The sequence below is a fragment of the Pelecanus crispus genome, chromosome 6 (assembly GCF_030463565.1).
Source record: "Pelecanus crispus isolate bPelCri1 chromosome 6, bPelCri1.pri, whole genome shotgun sequence".
NCBI classification, from domain to species: Eukaryota; Metazoa; Chordata; class Aves; order Pelecaniformes; family Pelecanidae; genus Pelecanus; species Pelecanus crispus.
The window spans coordinates 135,254-149,275 of NC_134648.1; the positions used below are offsets into that span (position 1 = coordinate 135,254).

Below are 14,022 nucleotides of genomic sequence, written 5' to 3' on the forward strand. Positions count from 1 at the left end.
TAGAGACTTCCTGCCAGCCATGTGCTGAGAAACAGCAGAGGGGACACCTTCGGGGGTCTCCAATCCCACCAGCAAGATAAGAGCTGAAACCCAGTACTGCTGAGCTCCAGGAATACCCTCCTCCATGCTGCTGGACCCTACCTACTGCCCCAGCCACAACAGGGCATCCCTGTTCCCCCATCCCCATACCTGGAAATCTGACTTCTTCCAGCCTTCCTTCTCCAGGGGCTTCCGCAGCTCTTTATATCCCCAGACTGTCTGCAAGACAAGGGCAGCTGCTCGGACTTCTCTCTCTGAGCGGTTCCTAGAAAGAGGCGAAGGAAGAGATGTTTGGAAATACCCATGGCCTTGAGGAAGCTCCTGGAGAAGCCTCTCTCTGCCCCTTGCATTGTCCTTCAAGCAGAGCCTACCCAGATTTGTTGATCAGCACCAACTTCTCAATCCCCTGTGTTTCCCGCAGCTTCTTGGCTGCCTCAAGGTTGTCTACAATTACTTCATTAATGGTGTTTAGGATTGACACCACTGTGTCCTCAGAGAGGTTTTTGGCTGGGGTCTGCTGGCCTCCAGGCAGGTTCTTCACTAGGTTGGGGATGGCATGTTTACCTGGGAAGGGAAAGAGCTGAGCATGAGCAAGCAAGGAATAGGAATGCAAGGGAGGAGGTGGGGGGGAAATCGCTGCAGAAGGATCAGGGACAGGTGACCAATTTTGATGTCCCTCTCAGTGGAGCTCAGCACATGCTACTCTGGGAGAGGAGCAGTAGACGGACACTGGGCTGATGCCATGCCCACACACTTCCACAGCTGCCAAGATCAGGAGGAAGTTCCTGCCTAACCCGGATGGATACAGAGAGCATGATGTCCTCTCCTCTGCAGTCCTCACCTATCAGCTCTTTGTTACGCAAGTCGACAGCCAGGTTGCGGAGGGCTCCGGATGCTGCTTTCACCACTCGCTCGCTGTCGTGGGTCAGGAGGTCAGCAATGGCAGAGAGTCCCTTCTCCTGCCGCAGCGCTGAGCGGATGTACCGGCCATACTGCAGGGGAGAGGCAAAGCACCACAGTGTACCCTGGGCAGGCACAGCCTCTCCCCATTCCTGGGGCTGGGGACACCACTGGGAGCCTTGCTGCCCACCCTCATCTTGGGAACTGAGGGTCCTGGCTTCACCCACAGACTGCAAAGGTCCCATTCCTATCCCAAAGCCCCCCTCTGCAGGCCAGTCAAGCAAGATTTCCCAGATGGTCCTTTCCATACACGCCAAGAGAATGCAGGTCAAGGGGCTGTCAAGAGGCCCAACCTTCATCCCCCGCCCCCAGCCTACAGCAGGGAAGGAATGGGAGGGAGCTGGCTGCAAGCAGGGACATGGACAGGCAACCCTTGGGAAGACACAGCTGGCAGGGAGCACAGAACCCTTAACAGCACAGGAGAGACCTGGTCCACATCTGAACCATGCTGCTGAGCTGTATCTTCTTGGGCAGTGAGCCATGCACAAAGTGAACAGCCTGAAACAGCAGAACCTTGGCCATCTACAGCACTGCTTGTACCCCGAGGGTGATGCTCCCTGCTCCCCAAGGCCCCCTTCCCTACAACACAGATGAACATGGACAAGGCCAGCTCCACAAGGCACTCACCGTCCAACTGCCAGCACACAGGTTCTGAATGGCTCCTGCCGAAGCCTCCAGGATGGCTGGAGTCTTGCTTTCCTTTAGAAGGGAGATGTATATCCGGATCACTTCTGGCTGGAAGAGGAGCTCATAGCCTGCCAGAAGAACACGGGTAGGAAGGACTCACTCCAGGGCTCTACTAGCATCTGACTCATTCAAAGGAGCACTGCTGGGCAGATGAGGCTGGAAGCTTTTATCCAGGCTCAGTGCTCCCTGGAGGCTGGATCCTTGATACAGAGGGGGCCAGGCTACCCCACAGGACCAGAAATCCCAGCCCCCAGCACCAGCCCTGATCAAGGACACTGTGGCTGCTGCCCACAGTCCCCAATGCACTGCTGCTATCAGCAAGGAGACCTCAATTTCAGTAGAACACCTGGCTGAGAAGTACCCAACCCAAGCAAGGGCACATGGTGGGGCAGCAAACTTGGCAGCTGAGTGCTGTGGTAGCAAAGGCTCAGCCCACACTCTCAGCAGGAGAAAGGGAAAACACCCTGAGCAAGTGGCCACCAACACCACACTGAAGAAGCTTGGGTTCAGCTCATCCTCAGAGACTGAAGGCACTAGGTCTCCAGCTTTCCACTACCCTAGCAAGCAGGCAGGGATCAGGCCTTCAAGTATTAACTCCTTTCCATAGAAACGTATGCCCGGAAGTGACTTCTAAAGCAGCAGTGAGATTGCAGTTTACAGTTGTGAGGCCAGGTTTTCCATCTTGCTCTCTGTCCTCAGCTGTGGTGAGGGATGTCCCCAGCCCCCAACGACAGAGCAGGTGGCTTCTCAGGCTTCCACCAGAGATGGGTGCTGACTTCCCACAGGACAGGTCAGCCTGATGAGCCACCACTGCATATCTGAGCTGCTCACAAGGTCAGGTCTGTCTTAGGTTTCCCTGTGATTCTTCTAGCTTGACTCTTTGTACACTTGGGAGCACCAGGGTCCTCCCAGGAACCACAGGATGTTTTGGGTCAGAAGGAGCTTAACTCAAGCCCTGGGCTAATGCCCACTGCTTGGCCAGCTGGGGAGGGGCTGTGATTCACAGCCCTCTAGGCAGTGAGACTCTTGTCCCCAGAGGCTTTTTGGAACAACCCTTCCTCATGCTCATGCTGGAGAACGCTTTAAGGCAGGGTTTTTGGGCTTTAAATCCTGCCTGTTCTTCATGTCCAGGAGAGAAGAGCAGCCAAGAGGGCAATTGTGCTGAGAGTCTGAAATCACGATAGAGGGCTACCCTTCCTAGGGCTGTGTCACCATGCTGTCCCTCAGTCCCTAGGGCAACAGGTCCCTCTGCAGCCCCAGGAAGCCTGTCTTGAGGCAGCACTGACCTCCTCCAAGCACAACAAGCATCCTCACAATTGTCTGTGGCAGAGCTAGCGCTTTAACAGGCACTTAGGCAACCAGAAACATACCTCCTCCAAACCAAACCTCTGCCCATTTAAGAGGCTCACTTCAATGGGAAATCATCTCTACTCACTCCTCTCCTGGACTACTTGTGGAAAAGCAGCCCTGCACACCCAAGCCCTGCACAAACACACCGAGGAACATACCTTTGGCTGGAGTTGTTCTTTTGGGAAAATCCACTGTATCGGCACCAGGGTCTTCTGGGAGCTTTTTACCTTCAAAGGGCAAGCAGAGAGGCATAAGACACCTCCTCGCCTCACCCATCTCCACCCAACAGCTCTTTGCCACTTGCAACAAGAACAGGCCCAGAGGCGAGCTGAAGCTAAGCTACCAGCATGTCCCAGGAGGAGATGTCAAGGGCATTAGCCACACTGCAGGCAGTACGTGCCCAGCTGGCAGGGGGCGAAACAAAGAGGGCTACAGAAAGCACCCAATCAAACCCTGGAAAAATTAAAACCAAGAGCGCACTCACCTCTGGAGAACCACTCGTCTATTGGCGAAGCGGAGAGAAGGACAGGAGAGAGGGGAGGCAGGAGGAGAGAAGTGTCGACAGCATCATGGGGCAGATCATTTGGCAAGAAAGCAAAGGGAAGGGGAAGGGGCAACACAGGACAAAAGGGAAGGTGTGGAGTTAGTGGACATCTATCCATCACCATCCCACCACCACAGAAACCCACCATTAGCTTGTGTCAAGTGCTTTGGGTAAGCCAAGCAGTAGCTCCCAAAGCCGGGGAGGCACAGACCACTGCATCTCCAGAGAAAGCTGCAGTTTAGCCTGCCTTCACACAAGAGATGCCAGAGTAGGAGCGCAGAGACCCCAGACCACCCTCAAGCTCCACTGTAGTAGATCTGTCTTTGTCCCACCTCCCTCCATGCTGCTGCCACCCAACAAACCTTTGCCCTTCTTGGCACCAAAGCAGCTCGCAGCATGGGGCCCAGAGTTGTTGGCAGGGGCCAGAGGTGTCTCTTGGTAGCGCTCGGCATGGGGGATCTCACGGTGGACTTGGTAGGACAAGTTTCTCAGCAGGCACACACAGTTCTCCACCAGCTAGAGAGAAAGCCAGATAGCTTGACTTGGAGCAGCAAATACCCATCCCATGCCTCTGAACGAGGGCCCCATCACAGCTTGCAACCCAGAGCCAGGCCGAGGGGGACTGAACTGGGACCAGGGGGATATGCAGCTGCATCTCAGATAGAGCTGGAGCATACCCCCATCCCAAAGCAGGCATGGCCAGCTCTCTGCTGGCACGAGTTCATACACTGCTGGGCCAAAAATCTCTCTGCCATAAGCACAAAAGGTCCAAGGAAAGTCTCAAGGAAAATTCAAGCCAATGCTTCATCAAGGCAGATTCAGGGAGCCCTGAGCCAGGGGATACCAGCGTGGGGATGAGTGACACCACTACACCCCTCTATTGTCGGGGGGCAACGTTCCTACTGAGAATTGCAGGCTGAGTGCCAGACACCTCCTGGTCAAACAGAACCCAGGTCACACCCCACCCAGTTTCTCCCTTCCCAAATGGAGACTGTGGAAAGGTGTGAGCCTGGACTGGGTTTTCCCAAGCTAGTCCCTCCCTGGTGAAGAATCCCCCCATCCATTCTTTATCCATCCTGGGATGAACCCAGCTTCAGCCACCATGATCAGCAGAGCACTGCTAGAGCTGGTTGACAAGGGCAGAGCTCTACACATGCCCCGACAACACCCCCGCTGCAGTACCTTGCTGTCTGAGTCCTTCTGGCCGATCTCAGACTGGACAATGTAGATCAGGGCATCCACCAGCCCGTCACATTCCCGCAGCTTCCGACGGGCCTCGCTCCGCTCTGAGCTCACGTTCCTGGCAGGCAGGAGAGAACCGTCATGGAAGAGACAGCTGATGGCAGGTGAGGAACAGCCCACACCCAGCAGAGTTCAAACCAGAGAAACACTCCTGTAGCTCCCCTCCACTGAGAGAAACACTTCCAAAATCAAGGACTGCATCACCAGTAGCTGTCCTAGGAGAGCAGCTCCTTTGCAGATGTCCTTTGGCAGTCCCAGAAAGCTAGCAGGAGCAGCCAGGAAGGAGCATTACAGGAGCCCCAACCCACACCAGCTCTCTGCCAGCAGTTGGTAGCTCCCCTCCCATACCTAAGGCAACCAGCGGTGTTGGTGAGCACCGACTCCCACTCGATATGGCGGGGTTTCGAGTCCTCATTGGGTTCCCGCTCCCAGCCTGAGCGGGGAATGACAACCTCATCGGTCAGGGCATGTAGTGCATGATCCACAATGGCCATCTTGATGGAGTCGTGCGAGGACAGGTTCCACAGTGTTCCTGCAATGCCACAAGCGTGAGGCAATCAATCGGACCACGTGGGCTTAAAAACCTGCGCTGTGCATCCCTCACCCTACCAATCAGCCCCTCCTCTTTTCCCTGGAGCCATTACCTGTGATGACCTCCGTGAGGTCCATGTCATGGGCCTTCCGCAACAGGCGTACCAGAGCAGGTACCCCATCACAGTTCTTGATGGCAATCTTATTGTCTTGGTCCTTGCCAAAGGAGATGTTCTTGAGGGCTCCACAGGCACCATAGTGCACCTCTTTCTTGGGGTGGTCTAGCAATCCCACTAGCACGGGAATGCCCTTCAGCTTGCGCACCTCCGTCTTCACCTTATCGTTACGGTAGCAGAGGTGCTGCAGGTAGGCGGCCGCGTTGGACTTGACGGCATCCAGCCGGAAGTTCAGCATGGCTATTACCTCCGGCAGTTCTGGCTGGCGCCAGTTACCCGGGGCCGGACCTCCCTTCCGCAGGCTGTCCAGACTAGCCAAGCTGCCCCGCTCGTGCTGAGCCAGGGGGGCCCAGTAGTACCGGTCAGGGGCCACTTCATCCACCAGCATGTCTTCATAACTCCTAGGAGAGAAGATAGCAGGCATCAGCACGAGCCCTAGACCTGGGGGGATGCTGTGCCCCCTCCAACCCACCAGGAGATTGGCTGAAGTGCACACAGCGTCTAGTCACCACTACCTTGCTGGAGTGCACCAGGCAGACTCCCATCAAGGGCTGGGAGCCAGGCAGCAAAGCAGAGTCAGGGTACCTTCCTGCTCCCCACGCAGGGTCCAGCTGAAGTCCGTAGCTGCAGGAGGCCATCCCCCGTGCATCCCCAGGCCTGCTCAGGAAGCAGGCAGTTGTTCCCCAGGAGAAGGCAGCCTCAACAACTATTCCAGTCGCTTCACACACACACACCCACTGAGTTGAGCTTTGGGTCAGAGGCTGGATCCTGGTCTCTGCATCACCTCCACAGAGCCAGGAGCCAGCCCCAGAGGCACAAGGACCATTTGGGCCTGCAGCCGCTAGAGGGCAAGTTCACACCACAGCAGATCGCGGGGAGAGCGGGTCACCCCAGGGCTCCCCAGGCCCACTACACCAGCGCTGCCTGGGCACAGCCGGTGCCCAGAGTCCGGTTTCAGGCCATCCAGTCCTCTGCTGCACTGCTGGCTGCATCCAACACTGCAGCCCGTCACCCCAGCACATGCAAGCTACTACCAGACCAAGTCACTGTCATTACTTCAGAGCATCACAGCTAGAACAAAGATTTTTTTTTTTTTTCTACCCAGGATGGGGCTCAAACTCTTCAGCCTGCAGATGCCCAGCGATATACACAAGTTACACTGTTACCCAGCGGACAGGCTTAGTTGGGCATCAAGAGACACCTGGGCTCCAGGGATCAACCTCGCCACTCACAGCTCAGGCATGGGGAAGAGCTGTGGCCCCACACACCCTGCCCTGATGAGGAACAGTTCGCCCGCAGATCTAGCAGCACTGGGTATGAGCCCCAACAAGCACATGGAAGCTGCAAGAAAGCGCAACTGGTCCCCCATGTGCCAAGGTGACATTTAACATGCCCAGAACATACACCACACAAAATCCCAGATTCTCACCCTATTTTTTGTAGTCACTGGCAATATAATCCTTCCACCACCCAGACAGAGGAATCCACAGCAATTTCTAACAGAAGGGGATGGGAGGGGATGCAGCACTTAAACAGAGGGGCCTGACCACTGCTGTCACCCCTGCTGTGCCAGGGCAGTGGGGATGCACAACCAGGGTCCAAGATGATGTGGCATCCTCTGGCTCATGTCTGCCCTGAAGGCTGCTCAGCCACCTTCTGAGCTCCCAAATCAGGTGCAGGCAGCCCCCTGCCCCCGAGCAGGCAGGGGAAGGGGCAACAAAGGATGGTAGCAGGTTCTGCTCCTTACACTGCCACTTCCCCTGCAGCCTCTGGTACAGGACTGGACAAAACCACCAGCTCCAGGTGGCAGCCACTTTCACAGCCACATCCCCGAGGTGCTGCTGCACAGCTGCCCACATGGTGCCGTGCCACTGCAGATGGTGGCAGTGGGCTGGGAGGTTGGCTTTCAGCACGTCCCGACGGGGAAATGTGCTGCTTGCCACGTGGCTTGGCTACTAAAAGATGCCGAGGAGTCCGGCTGCTCCGGGGAGTCACTCCCTGCTGCTGCGGCACATGGCTCTCAGTGCACCATGCCGACCACCACCACCATCCCTGCGGCAGGACAAGGCAGTGGCAAGATGCAGCTGAGTGCCAGCACTGCAAACAAGCCACCCGATGCCTGTCAACACAGCCAGCAGCTGACCTCGCTCCCCTGCCAAGACTCACGTGCCCCAAAAGGGAGCTCCTGCCCAGCTGCCAGGGTCATTCAGCGCTGGATCCCTCTTGCCTCTCCAGGTGAGATGGGGCTGGCAGGGAGTGGGGAGCACACCCTGTGCTGTCGCTGAACCCCCCTTCCCTCTTCCGCTGCAGAAAGGGAGCTCCGAGAAGAGCCACAGGAGACGGGACCCGCGCACCTTGCAGCCAACAGCAGCCAGCACACGCTGTGTCTCAGCTCAACGCACTGCTCCGTCTCCCGCGTGCCTGGCAATCTGCCTCCCTGAAGGAAGTCATTAACAGCCAGGCCCCTGCTCAAGACAAACATCTCTGAGGCAGGGGGGATGCTGATCTCGCCTGTTTCCATTCCTGCAAGCTGGGCAGCTGAGTGCAGATGGTAACTGAGAAGGCAGGGGACAAGCCAAGCTCAACAGCACCTGGATTCCACAGATTGCTGCAATCTTTTATCAGTCTGCCTGGGGAGGGAGAGCCTGCTCACAGGCTGCACCAACCCATCTTCCATACCCTGCACCATCCCTGCGGGACAAGGTGACATCTCCACCAGGGTTGCTCCTTGGCCATGCTTGGAAGCGAGACCTTCTTCCTCTGTGACTCAAGTCCCCCAGTTTCCCACCCGGCTGCAGCTCCTGTACCTGGCTCCTGTAACTCCTGTCCTCCAGGATCTGGAGGGGCAGAAGGAGCATGGATATGATCCAGCCCAGCAGAGAGGACCTGTCGTCTCAAAGGCGAAGCAGTTCAGACCGGGCCATCCAGGGAGGGCTCCTACCTCCATGTGCTGGGCAGGACATGAATCCAGGGAAGGTTTGCAAGCCAGAACCTTCTGTCTTGGCTGGAGCAAAGCAGCCATGGGTTGGACACACCTGCTTAACCCCTTCTGCCTAAGCTACTCACCAAGGGACTAGCCATGACAGCCACATGCTCAAAACTGCTAATGCTAGCTTCTCGCAGGCTCCTTGAGTCAGAGCAGGCAGTGGAGGCAGCAGCCTTGCCTGCCCTCCTTAGCCAGCACAAGCTTCACAAGGCAAGGCAGGCTGGGGAAATCAATCTGGGTGAACAACTGCCCCGACTGGTTCAGCACAGCAACAGAAACACTTGTGCTGGCACAAGCAGAAAGGACAAAGCTCCTCCTTTAGGCCCTTCATCAGCCAGGAGCTACTGTGGATTTACAGTACGTGCCACGAGATGGGCGGATCTCTGGCAGGGGCTGGCAAGAGCCTCCTTTCCCTCCAGTCTCTCCCTCCCGCCTCTGTTTTATGCCCTAGGAGCTTAAGCATCCTGCGCTCAGCCTTACCTGTCCCCCCTGGCCCCAGGGCATTCAGGAGGTGTACATCCTTCCTAGCTTGATGACACAGCCCTTCCCCATCTCTGGGACCCATGCTCAGCCCCTCACTCCACTCCTCTGAGCCCTCCTCCAGCACCTCCCCAAACCCTGCTCCACAGCCCAGGCAGCGAGCAGAGCAGGCCAAGGCAGCAGCAGTGTTTCCGCAAGAGACACAGCTGGCACAAGACACCAGTCGACAGGAGTCATGGCCTCAGGCGTGTAGCATCCCAGGATGCTTGGGCCGCATGCCTGGCAGGGTGGTTAAGAGACCACCAAGACCCTGCTCTGGTTGCCCAAGGGCAGCCACAGCCTGGTGGGGCAGTGGCTCAGCAGTCAGGCTGGAGGAGCCGCCGATCACCCACAGACAAACGATCACCCACAGACAAACGAGGGGGAGAAGCTGCTACGGACGAACAGGTTGAGCAGCTTCTCCTGCCCTGCCCTGCATGAGGGCCGTGCTGCAGGAACGCTCCCCAGGGCACTGCGGGGCCGAGCCTCACTCACCCCAGACCCGGGCTCAGCACCGCTCCCCGGGGTTGCTCTCAGCTCGGCGACAGCATGATCACACAGCTGCTGCTACTTCTGATGCGGGGCCGTGCCGCACAGCACGCTTCAGGCATGGTTCCCAGCAGGATAAGCCAGGCTGGGGCGCAGATGAGCCTGCCGTCCCACTACCAGAATGGGCAGCACAGAGAGGGAAGGCCCTGGAGCTACATCCAACCACCCAGTGGAACTCCTTGCTGCAGGACGACCGGCTCAATTAGCACTGAGTTTTAACCACCAATTAAGCAGACAATTAGAAGCAGATGCAAGTTTTCTCCTGCGTGAGCCGCATGTGACTCAGTTCATGGTATTGTCTCTGCAATCCTCCTTCCTCCAAAGAGGGTGAAGTTAAATGGACCCCATAGCATCCCCTGCCCCAGTGCCTCCTGCCACGTACCTGAGCCGCCGCCGAGGATCAGACGGGGTCCCTGCCCGCCTGGCCGTGCCGTAGTCAGACATAAGCCCGTAGTCCACATCTTCAAAACCCACGCTGCGCTGGTCATCCTCCAGGCCATACGGTTCAGGGTGGAAGTGGTTGAGGTCCATGTTGCTGCCCCCGACACGCACTTGAGGCTGGGGGCCATAGATGTCCTGACGGCTGGGGGCCCGGTAGGTGTCCATGGACGGGCGGTAGCGCTCATCAATGCGGGTGACACGGGACAGGCTGCCATAGCTGTGATCGCTGCCCGGGTAGCCGTCCTCATAGGGGCGGCCGTAGCCGTCAGGGTAGTGGTAGTTACGAGGAAGGGTGGCTGTGCCCGGCTGGCTCAGGTAGCTGCCAGGGCCCCCGTTGCCGTTCTTGCGGAAGTTCCTGTCCATGGTCTGGACGTAGTTGCTGGTGACAGGGGAGGTTTCCAAAGGCAACCCATCGGGCCCCACTGGCACCTGCTGCACCGTCCGGGTGGTCACAGTCTTCACCACTTTCTTCACCTAGAGGGACGGATGCAGGACACACTCCCATCAGGAAATCCACCACACCCCTGCATCCCCAGATTCCCCCTTCCATCCCAGCGCCTTACTCCAGACAGATTTCACACCCCACTTCAGCTCACAGCACGGCAAGCTGGCAGGCATCGCAGCTGTAGTGCCCCAGCCACCAGCATCCCTGGCCAGAACCCTGTCCCTCCATGCTCTCCCTAGGCCCGTACCGTGGTCTCTGTACGCCGGGTTGTCCCATCATCTGATGTCTCCACAGACACGACCGACATGGCCCCTTCTGGATCCTCCTCCATGGTGTACGTCTCCTCCACAATCTGGCCTGGGTCCTGCATCCTGGGGATTGTGCTGTACAAGAGGTGGCTGTGGTCCTGAGGGGAGCAAGGGACAGGCAGTCAGCCCCCCCACTGCCAACACTGGGCCTCCCTGGAGTCAGCCGGCCAAGAGATTTTGCCTCTCTGGGAGCCCCGATACCCTCTTGCATGGGAGGGGGTACCAACAACCCCACACCTAAAGGCCCTTCAAACCAGGGCAGCCACACTGGAAACACAGGTGTGTGTGTGTGTGTCCCTGTCCCAGCTAGGGTGGGGACACTGCAGCCCTGCCGTTGCACCCCCCACCCAGCAAGCAGGCTGCCCACGCCAGAGGGCTCAGCTCCCCTTACCTGTGGCCCGTTGAGCTTCAGATCTGGGTACTTCTGCCTTTCCAGGTCAGCATCGCCCAAGAAACGGCCGTTCTGAAACGCACAGCACCACAGCAGGCCTGTTACTAGACCGATCTCCCACTGCTGGCATCCCATATATCCACCTCCCCTTCTCTGCCAGGCCCTGAGCATGCCATCTCCTGCACCTGACAGACACCCCATGCACACCCCACGTGTCACTCCCAGGAGAGGAGCGTGCTCCTCGGGGGTCTGTGCAACATGCAGCAAACCACCCCCCATTCCAGCCTGGCGAAGAGTTGGAGGACACACGATTGAGCCTGCCTCCAGACATTCCCATTCTCCCACAGTGCCCACACACTCCTGATGGGATGGCCAAGACCCTTCCCTGCTCCCCAGCACAGCCCTGGAGACCTTCTGACACAGGAGGCACAAGCTACGTCCCAGAGGTCCCCCAGGATTGCGAGGGAACAGTGCGGATGCTCGGCAGCCGATTGCAAGGTGCTACCGTTTGACTCCCTTGTGCTCCTCCTCTGCCCACCCCTTCCTTCCTCCTGACCCACAAGTCTTCTCCTAGCACCACCACCTTCTACAGCCAGAAAGGCGTCTGCCTTTCCACCTGCCAGAAAGGCACACCGCCATGCACGAGCCCTCCAAGCACCCCTCCCCAAAACAGAGCCTGGGAAAGTGAGAACAGGAGAGAGACCTCAAGCCAAGGCAGATGAAAACCACACTTCCAGCCCTGTAGAGAAAAAGAGATCTCTTCCAGCCCTGGTTTGGCTGTTTGGGGGACAGACCAAGGCTCCAGGGACTTGCCCATCGTCACACAAGGAGACGCACACACTCCCCCCGCAGCTATACACCAACCCCTGCATTTCGGCCACCTTCCAAGAAGCTGAGTGGCATGGGGAGCAAGGATGTCCACACAGACAGCCTCCAACCTTCACAAAACCAAACCAGAGCTGACCTGGTGGCAAGACCCTCCAGGCTGGCTCCTTCTCCCCAGAAGACTCTGGCTGCCGAGGCAGGTTTGCACATCCCCAGATCACCTCCAGCCCCAGCGCGCACACAGCACCATCAGTGTTACATGACCAGCCTAGCCTTCCTCCACCTCACGCAGGCAAGGAGGGCCAAAGGAAGGGAGCCAGGCCCAGGGCTGCCCCACCGAGGCAGGGCTGACGCAGACGGGGGCTCCGGGAGCCTCCGCACCCACCTCTGCCGAGGGGGCTTTTTACCTGGTGCCGCCGGGTGAGCGTGCCGTTGGCCAAGCCCGGGCCGGCGTCCTGTGGGGAGACCCGGACTCGTTCCAGTTGGGCTGAGACATGGCGCCGCTCCTCCTCGAGCGCCCGGGTCAGCTTCTCGAACTGTGCCTCCTGCTCCTTCACAGAGGCAAGGATGCTGGCGGTCGACTCCACTTCTGAGTCGTCCATGGGTGATGGGTGCCCAGGATGGGCAGGGCGGGGGCAGAGGGCACAGGGAGGCACAAGCAGAGGCGGCTTGGTGTCAAGGTGAGGGGAAGAAAAGTGACACAGAAGGGCAGGACCCCCCTCTTCACTGCATGTGATTTGGGGGAGGAAAGGAGAGAAGAGCGGTCAGAAGAGACTGATTTCGTTAAGACAGATTCTCAGAACAAGAAAAAAAAATTACCTTATGGCATTAACACCCATTCCCACCCACCACCAGAGAGCTGTCAAGAGGGTCTCAGAGCAGCACGGCCCCAGGCACGACTCAGATGCGCCTTGCCCCAGCATTTAAGCTTGGGGAAGTGGCACTTTTGGGGGGCAGAAAGTCCTCTTCCCATCACACCAAACAGCCGGGGTTGAGCCACGTTCAGAAGGGCTGCTGGGTGCTGAGGAGGTTCCCTCTTCCCACCGGGGCCCTCAGGCTGCAGGAAAACTTCCCCTACAAGGAAAAGCTGCCTGCAGTCAGTGGCAGGAGGGGAGGGCACGTCCCTGGGGCAGAACAGAGGACACTCCTGCAGAATGAGAGGTGACCCACATCCCATTATTTCCTCAAGGGAAGGGCTGAGGGAAAGGGCCATGTCACTTATCTGCTCCCTCCTCCCTGGTACAATAAGAGGTGGGGAGACAGCCCCAGCTCCACAGCTCCTTCCTACCCAGGAAAGGGCATGACGTGGGACACGATCCCCCTAAAAAGGATCCCGTGAGCCCCTTTGCTGCCAAAACTCACCACCCTCCAGGTTCTCACCAGAGCACTCAAGGCTGCAACCACCCCAGGAGGTCCTCAGCCCACAGACCTAGGGATGGGCATTGGCTTGGACCCCTTCAACATCCCCTCCCAAAGGAGAGCAGTGAACAAGCACACCACAATCAACATTGTTTGATAGGGAAAGACAATATTCTTCCATACAGACCTGTTAGAGGAGGAAGTTCGGGTTTGATTGGCAAAGGCACGGGACAGCCAGGTCTAGATGCAGAGAGTCATGGGAGAAATAGCCCAGCCACCACAGTGAGGAAGCAGGAGGGAAGAGAGCTGCAGGGACAGCAGGAGAAGAGGTCAAAAATCACACGAGTGAACTCAAAACAGAAGGCAGGGCAGGCAACAGACCAGGGAAACGGGCTCCTCTCTCCCACTCCCTCTTCTCTGAGGGACGGAGCAGTGTCTGGAGAGGGCCGGTGGGGTGGAAAACGCAGCACTGTTCCCACAGCAGCCCCCCAGCTCCCTGGAGACCCCAGCATCTCCGACTGTTCCCCACCAACGGGGGAATGGCACAGGCAGAGAGGAGTGGCAAGGGCTCAGCCCTCCGCCCCCCGTGCAGCCCAGCCGAGTCCCAGCAAGCCCGCCAGAGGTTTTCCCAAACCTGTGCAGTCATGGCAGGCGTGTGGGGACTCGTTCG

The 14,022-nt window shown here is 58.0% G+C and overlaps 1 protein-coding gene across 4 annotated transcripts in view; it reads right to left on the minus strand.

The window, feature by feature from the left end:
• Window positions 1-14,022, minus strand: part of CTNND1 (catenin delta 1) — a 30,911-nt gene that overhangs the window by 1,980 nt on the left and 14,909 nt on the right. For 2 of the 4 annotated variants that reach the window (XM_075712921.1, XM_075712920.1), the window contains exons 1-14: window positions 12,401-12,698; window positions 11,169-11,240; window positions 10,717-10,875; window positions 9,966-10,498; window positions 5,467-5,930; window positions 5,171-5,354; window positions 4,763-4,880; window positions 3,943-4,096; window positions 3,521-3,538; window positions 3,195-3,263; window positions 1,627-1,754; window positions 881-1,031; window positions 411-603; window positions 190-304 (exon numbers count right to left, since the gene is read on the minus strand). In XM_075712921.1, the coding sequence (XP_075569036.1) occupies window positions 190-304; window positions 411-603; window positions 881-1,031; window positions 1,627-1,754; window positions 3,195-3,263; window positions 3,521-3,538; window positions 3,943-4,096; window positions 4,763-4,880; window positions 5,171-5,354; window positions 5,467-5,930; window positions 9,966-10,498; window positions 10,717-10,875; window positions 11,169-11,240; window positions 12,401-12,595 (2,553 nt within the window). In that variant the 5' untranslated portion in view covers window positions 12,596-12,698. Of the gene's footprint in view, window positions 1-189; window positions 305-410; window positions 604-880; window positions 1,032-1,626; window positions 1,755-3,194; window positions 3,264-3,520; window positions 3,539-3,942; window positions 4,097-4,762; window positions 4,881-5,170; window positions 5,355-5,466; window positions 5,931-9,965; window positions 10,499-10,716; window positions 10,876-11,168; window positions 11,241-12,400; window positions 12,699-14,022 lie in introns of those variants that run through there. The other 2 variants (XM_075712923.1, XM_075712922.1) reach the window with 2 other exon arrangements.